At 32.5% G+C, this 7,742-nt stretch overlaps 1 protein-coding gene across 3 annotated transcripts; it reads left to right on the top strand.

The window, feature by feature from the left end:
• Positions 1-373: 373 nt before the first annotated feature.
• On the top strand, positions 374-4,240 carry LOC127138782 (aspartic proteinase). 3 transcript variants are annotated; one of them, XM_051014331.1, is made up of 14 exons: positions 374-583; positions 769-1,119; positions 1,344-1,404; positions 1,498-1,592; positions 1,664-1,776; positions 1,962-2,130; positions 2,212-2,251; positions 2,552-2,616; positions 2,832-2,945; positions 3,029-3,093; positions 3,186-3,342; positions 3,429-3,548; positions 3,641-3,738; positions 3,964-4,240. In XM_051014331.1, the coding sequence occupies exons 2-14, from the start codon at positions 775-777 to the stop codon at positions 4,046-4,048; spliced, it is 1,527 nt and encodes a 508-aa protein (XP_050870288.1). In that variant the 5' UTR covers positions 374-583; positions 769-774; the 3' UTR covers positions 4,049-4,240. The 3 variants fall into 3 exon arrangements, with proteins under 3 accessions (XP_050870288.1, XP_050870215.1, XP_050870357.1); XM_051014258.1 differs by lacking the exon at positions 374-583 and having other exon boundaries at positions 663-1,119; XM_051014400.1 differs by lacking the exons at positions 374-583; positions 1,344-1,404 and having other exon boundaries at positions 871-1,119.
• The last annotated feature ends 3,502 nt before the right edge of the window (positions 4,241-7,742 follow it).

Genomic DNA, 7,742 nt, shown 5'->3' with positions numbered 1-7,742 from the left:
AAAAAATAATCATTTTTATTATTAATATTTAAAAAAAACAATATTAGAAAACTATTATTAGTATTTTATAAAAATATTATTATTATTTAAAAAAAATCATTTTTATTATTTAAATATAGAATTAATATAGTTTTAATAAGGATATTTAATTAATTAATAGTATTTAAAATAATAAAAAATAAAAAATAAAAACCTCTTTCTCCAGCTCGGCCAACCAATGACCGAGCCTAGTCATCATTGCCAGCGCTTTATGCTCTCTACCATTCATTGGACGAGACCCAATGAGAAAATGGGGCATTCTGAGATTTTTTTTTTCAGAAAGAGGCATTGTGGAAAAAAAATTTTAGTTTTGGGGCACTATGAGAAATTAGTCTCAAATAGATCCAAATTTTTTATAAACAATACCAAAATAAAAATAATTTTTATGCAGGTAAAGATATATATTATTGATTTAAATATTTTAATAAATAATATTATTTAACTGAGTGCAAGCACAAATTTTTTACTACTTTAATATACAACATGAAAGGGTATTCATGTTTCTCGGTCAAACTGTAGCCATAAAAGTCAACAACATCACAAGGTATGAACAAAATCTTAAAATTTATCTTTTTGCTTCTTGCTATAAATCAAATTATATGATTCAGATAGTACTCAATTTTTTGCGTTATTTAGAAACTGAAAACTATAAATATATTATTATTGTTTGTAATTTTAATTGTAACTAATCAACCACTCTTATGTTCCTTAATCAACCACTTTTTGTAGAACCAGATGAATATCAAGTATCTGCTGGTTCTTATGTGTCTTTGGATTTGGTCTATACCTATGGTTTTTACAATTTCTGATGATGGATTGATGAGAGTTACTCTAAAAAAGAGAAACTTGGACTCTGACAGTCTTAATTATGCAAGAATCAAAGAGGCAATTCATCTCAGAGATTTAAAGAGTGTTGATAAAAATTATTCCCAAAAAGATGTTGTTGTGTATATTAAGAATTACTTTGATGTACAATATTTTGGGGAAATTGGTATTGGTTCACCACCACAGTACTTCAATGTTGTTTTTGACACTGGTAGCTCCAATCTTTGGGTTCCTTCTTCCAAATGCATATTCTCAGTAAGTTACTCACTCATTTGATTATTGTACAATTGCACTGATACTATGAAGTATAAACACTGGAAACACGATACCGACACTAATACGTAAACACCGATAGTAATTTATAAAAATATGGATGTCAGTTTGGAATACAGACACTGACATAGATATAGATATGTGTTTAAAGTTATGTGTTTGTGCCGGATGTATCTTTAAGTTATGTGTTTACATGACTGATGCAGATTGCTTGCTATTTTCATTCCAAATATAGGTCAAAGATATCTAGCACATATAAAGAAATTGGTAACTTTGGATTCACACAGCATTTAACCTGAAAATTATATATGATTTCTTTTTAAAGCGCCTCTATTTGGTTTCTTTTGGGATAATATTCAGGAATACCTTGTGAGATTCCTTATGATGAAGGGTACATTGATGGATTCTTCAGCCAAGACAATGTAAAAGTTGGGGATATCATAATCAAGGATCAAGTAAGTGTTCTGATTGAGTTGTATATGTTCTCAGAAAATGCCATTGATGATCGGTTGGTTTCACTCTACAGGAATTTTCTGAGATTACAAGGGAAGGAAATTTTGCACTCTTAGCTCTTCCATTTGATGGTATACTTGGACTTGGATTCCAGGATATTTCAGTTGGAAGAGTCACACCAGTGTGGTAATAACTATTTTAGTCCATTTCATTATTTATTGATTTTTCACCGATACATTTTACTACATTCAATTATATCACTTTCTTTGATATTATTGGTGTCGATATATCAGTGTCAATGTCGTGTGCGGTGTTTGTATTAATACTAGTTATAACCAAAAATACAATTGAAAAGCTTTTTGGTGATACAGGTATAATATGATAGAACAAGGACTGATGTTGGACAAAGTTTTCTCTCTTTGGCTAAATAAAGATCCATTGGCACAGATTGGGGGTGAGATTATCTTTGGTGGTGTGGACAAGAGGCATTTTAAAGGTGACCACACTTACTTTCCAATTTCTCAAAAGGGTTATTGGCAGGTATTTTTATAAATTAGAAATTCGTCAATAGGTTTTATTATCAACCAGGCCATTCTTAACTTTTCGAGTTTGCACCTGCAGATTGAAGTGGGAGATATTCTACTTGCCAATAATTCAACAGGTCCTTATGATTTTCTATTTGGCACAATGTTTAATCTATCTGCAAAGTCTTTTCATTCTTTCTTATAGTTGTGATGTGAGCTATGTCGCACCGGGCACTTAAGATTAAAGACATGTCTAGTGTCTAACATGTACTAGTGCTAGACACTAACGTGACACTTTTGTTATTTAAAATAATTACCGATGTCATCGTGACAGTATACGTGTGTCAGTATTGAATACCATGTGTGAATTCAAGTTTCATATTATATTCAAATTTCCATGACCATTGATTGATTTAAAATTGTGTAAATATTTACAGGTTTATGCGAGGGTGGATGTGCTGCAATAGTGGATTCCGGAACATCTTTAATTGCTGGTCCAACTGTATTTTCTCAATAATTATACTTCTATCTTCATATATTGTTTTGCTCCCTTTTCTATGAAGCACTGCCACAACACAGGCACAAACACAACTCTGACACGTCAACAATTGTAATAGTTTGTTGAAAAGTGGAATAATTGAATAATTGAATACTTGTTCGTTCCCCTTCAATCCGAGTTCCTTTCGTGTCTTCTTTCTTACTAGTTATTGTTTGCAGGGTGTTGTGACTCAAATTAACCACGCCATTGGAACAGAAGGATATGTTAGTTTTGAGTGTAAAAACATTGTCCATAACTACGGAAATTTGATATGGGAATCCTTGATTTCAGGAGTTTGTTCTCTTTCTCACTATGCACTTATATTCTTAACGATTAACCGTCCTTTTACTTATCTTTGTATGTCGCATTTCTGCAGTTAAATCCTGAAATCTTATGCGTGGACATTGGACTCTGTTCAAATAATGAACTTCAAAGTTCGAAGTACGAATTTTCCATTTTCCTGATCTTGATTGTTTTTGAGACACATTCGTTTGCTCCAGTTTATCTTAACAAAAATCCAACTTTACCTCCAGCAATGTTATCGAAACAGTGGTGCATAATGAAAGTCGGGATGGATCGCAAATAGACGAGAGCCCCTTTTGTAGTTTTTGCAATATGATTGTCCTTTGGATTCAAGTTCAGATTAGACAAAGCAACGTAAAGGAAAAAGTATTAAAACACGTGGACGAGGTAATTTTTAGCAAAATTAAAGGATAATATGATGTTGAAAACTGGAAAATATGATGTTGAAAACTCAAGAGTTGTTTATGTGAAAGCTATGCGAGAGGCTCCCGAATCCGGTTGGACAATCATTTATAAACTGCAGCAGTGTCTCAGATATGCCACACATTACATTCACAATTGGAAGCAAATTGTTTCCTCTCTCTCCAGAACAGGTATGAGTTCTATCCATATTTGATTAACAAAACATAGTGTGGTTTCTGTATGAAGATATTGAAAACAACATTTTTTTCTCCTTGATTTTCAGTATATTCTAAAAGTTGATGATGATGATAAAGATTGTTCTCCTGTGTGCTATAGTGGTTTTGTTGCACTAGATGTGCCTTCCCCACAGGGTCCCCTATGGTAATATTTACTTATCATCATTTTCATAATGTGAAACAAAGACACTGAAAACACGACACTGACACTGACACGTCGACACCAGTAATAATTTGAAAAAATGAATAGAATAAACGTAATCACAAGTGTGAGTGTTGGTTTCAGATACTGACATATATTTTTTAAAGGTCTCGGTGCTACATAATTTACATATTGTGTGACAGTAGATAGTTTTCTATATCTGTGCAGGGTTTTTGGAGACATTTTCTTGCAGGCATATCACACAGTGTTTGATTATGGTAATGTCCGTATAGGATTTGCAGAATCTGTATAGTCATTCTTGTTCATATGATTCATAGCAGTAAATAATTGAATGTATGGTGTGAGGTATGTATGAGTTTTGTATAGTAACGTGTAGATGAAGTTAACTGGTTTATAAGAGTATGTATGGCTGAAATAGCCACAACAACGAGTGTTATGTTGTTGTGAGTATTTTTCTTCTATATAGTTGGTTCAAATGTTTAAATATTCAGTTTTAATGATTAAAAATGAAAAGAAACTTTGGTTGGGAATTGGTGGATGTGAGCATGAGAATCTTATTCATTCTTGTTTGGGAAAAATGTATAAGAACTATTAGGAGGGATCGAATAGTTATTTTTTATACAATTTGTTCTGCTTGGGAATCATAAATGATCGGCGAGACTGTGAGATGAAGAGGTCTTGGATCAGTGGAGCAAGTCTCCACTATGGCATGGCTGAGACGGGGTTGATCCGTAAGATCAGCATTCCAACGTCCAAATAAGTGAGAAACTAAAGAATAATGTGAGAGTGAGAATGAATTTGAATATCTGAAATGACAAGTTTTCTTTCTTATATAATGTGAGTGATTAAAACCATCCGCATGAGAGAAGACGTATTGTGTAGGTGGTCGTTGAATCTAATATAACGGTAACATCTATCTTGAACGAGACTTAATTAGTTGTACATTTTCGAGGCTGCCATAAGCATTTTCTTGGCAGCCGTTGACACCTAACTTACTATGAGAGTTTATTCATGAAATTGTTGGACGAGAGATGTATCAAATGCAACTAGTTACCTGATGAAGATCTTTTATTATTTCAAACTTGTATAAGTACAGAAGTGAGAGAGAAAAAGAGAACTCTAAGAGAAATATAAGTGACATATTAGAGAAATTAGTAGACACTTTATATAATGAAAATTGAATTGGACATTAGTTACTATTTGAGATTTTAGATTGAGTCCCTATGATAGTCACTTGTTGGATTGTAAATGTTTTTATTTTACTTGTTTATGGTACTTTGTTTTGGACGTGATATCTAATCAGTTTTAAGAACTTATGACTAAGGGAGCGTGGATTTCGATTAGATGACTTAAACTAGTAGTGAGAATGAAAGTAGACACCGGAAAAGATTAATCAATATAAAGCTTTAGAGTAAAAACTATTGTGTAGAAATTCTACTATTGATACCTCCAATGGTATACACCGTTTTAATATTCTATTGTACACGCGTGTTGATTAAATAATTAAATGATTTAATATTTGGTGTGGTTGTTAGTTAACATGTAGGTTTATTTACGATGAAAGTTTGACGAAAATATTTATGAAACGTATTAATGATATTGTTGAGATTTTGTCTTGTATATGCTTTGAATGATATGTCAGATTGATTTATACGTAGGTGGTTATATATAGTTTTAGTATTTTATTTTGAAACAGATTTGGTATTTCCTCAGACACGTTCACTACAACGAAAAACACATATCACAACGGTTGAAAAAGAGATACCACCATACACGTTCACTACAACGAAAAACACATATCACAACGGTTGAAAAAGAGATACCACCACGCTGAACCAACTGTTGTGAGGTAATGTGTGATTGTATGTATGATGTTTTTCATCAAGGTCGTGCGACCGTGATTATAAGTCAAGTAACATACTACCTACCACAACGGTTATTTTAAACAACCGTTGTTGCATGTCTCAACGTATCACAACAGTTATTTTAAATAACCGTTGTTATATGTCTTTTGATAAAATAAAATAAATGCAGCAGTAGAACAACAACAACAACAACAAAAACAAGAAAAACAAGAACAACTAAAATATTAACAACAACAAGAACAACAACAACAAAAATAACAATTTTCCATGTTCGTTAGGAACGAATAAAGGATGATGGGGACTCTGTAATTTTCCAGCCGCGACACATACTAACAAATTTACCACTCCTCAAACGCATAAACATTCAATAATTGAAAACATTTAGATGTGAAGAACGAAAACAAATGTAAAAGAACAAACACTCTATGCAAAAACTTTAAATTTCACACCAAAGAGTCTCACTGGAAATGCTAATTTATTTACTAATGTTTTTAGTAAATAATCATGAGTTTTAATTCACTTGCAGGATCAAACTCGAAAAATCCTAAAGGATAATTTGTGCTAAACATTTGAGAAAAGTGTGATAGTGCTGTAATATTTTCTAATGCAAATAACTAAAGAATTTGAGAATATTCTCTTAAATTAACAAAAGAATAAGAAAAAGTAAATTAAAAAAAACAATAGAAAATCTTTAAGTTAAAGATGGGAAGCAAGGTCATACAGTTCTCACAGCCTCAAGATCTTAGTAAATCAGATATGAGAGTTCTAAAGATAATAAAATCAAATACGAACCCCCATTAATGAAGTGAAATATACTTATATACTATGTATATCAATAATTGTTAACAATAGTCACATCTCCAGAATTTGACACATATCTTCTACGTGGGTGTTTGTCTTCTGATGTGTTTCCACATGTCTTTGATTCTCAATCCGCTCCAAACCGTTACTGTTGTTGAAAACGTCTTCAAGTTACCTAATCATATATGTCGAAAACTCCACTTGTCGAATTTGAAACTTGGTGTTGACAACATGACTTAACTACCTACATGTAGTTTTTATATCTACCTCGTATCTCACATTCATGTAGAAAGGACTAAGTCAAAAATCTCAGGCTAACAACATCCCAATTTTTTTGTTAATTTACATATAGACATCAAGATGTAATTTAAATTTGGAACATCTAAAACGGAATCAAGAGTAATATCTTTAGAGATTATCATTAAACCTTTACCAACCATTTTAGAGGTAGTGCCATATGCTATTCAGAAAAAATATCCAACTTGAGAAAGGGTGTATTTGGTAAATACATTGATGTCCTCAGTCATGTGATCCAATGTGCCATAGTCAACAATCCTTATTGTTTTTTTTGGTGATTAACATGAAAGACATTAGAAAAATTACCTTTTTTGGACAAGAGTAATAGGGGAAGAAGATGTACTTGTGTTTTGTAGTGCTTGTTACATCATTTTCTACATCATCTTTATTTGTTCTTTTTTGAAAGGGCTTGCCTCTACATTACTTTTGGATTTGGTTTCATCAACAACAACAACATCATATGTGTGTGTATCCTTGAATCACGGTTTCAAATCCGTGGGTTTCCCATGAAACACCGAACATGTTTCCTTTGTATGTTCGGGCCACTTATAGTGATCACACCACCCTTTACCTTTATTTGGTGGACCTCTTACTATAAGGGTAGGGCATCCAGTGTTTTCACTTTGACAGCCCAACACAATTTTCCTTACACTTTCTTTCCTTCTTACTTCTACAAATACTTCACAAATGATAGGGATACGTTTAGTTCCAAGAATCCTTCCCCTTACTTCGTCCAAATTTTTATTTAGTCCCAATAAAAACTGATAGATTGTATCACTCTCAATCAAATTTTTATAGATTGTTTCATCCTCTTGGCACTTCCACTTCGTGTTGGCATAAATGTCGAGTTGTTGTCAGTACTTTGTGAGAGTGTGATAATACTCTGTGACTAGAGAATGTCCTGGTTGAAGGTTATGTAAGAGAGTTTTGTTCTCAAATATGGTTGAAATGTTATCCACTTTTGAGCAGGTCTTCTTAAGTTTCATTTCAGATTTCTACAGAATTGTCGTAATACATGAAACT

Source organism: Lathyrus oleraceus, chromosome 1, assembly GCF_024323335.1.
Source record: "Lathyrus oleraceus cultivar Zhongwan6 chromosome 1, CAAS_Psat_ZW6_1.0, whole genome shotgun sequence".
Lineage (NCBI taxonomy): Eukaryota > Viridiplantae > Streptophyta > Magnoliopsida > Fabales > Fabaceae > Lathyrus > Lathyrus oleraceus.
The sequence above is the reverse complement of the archived record's forward strand: the minus strand, read 5'-3'. Positions and strand labels throughout refer to the sequence as shown.

Excerpts from the sequence above, each read along its gene's own strand:
- LOC127138782 (XM_051014331.1), top strand. The coding sequence starts at position 775 with ATGAATATCAAGTATCTGCTGGTTCTTATGTGTCTTTGGATTTGGTCT. Across the intron at positions 1,405-1,497 it reads TAGCACATATAAAGAAATTG|GAATACCTTGTGAGATTCCT; the intron begins GTAACTTTGGAT and ends GATAATATTCAG. Across the intron at positions 3,739-3,963 it reads TCCCCACAGGGTCCCCTATG|GGTTTTTGGAGACATTTTCT; the intron begins GTAATATTTACT and ends ATATCTGTGCAG.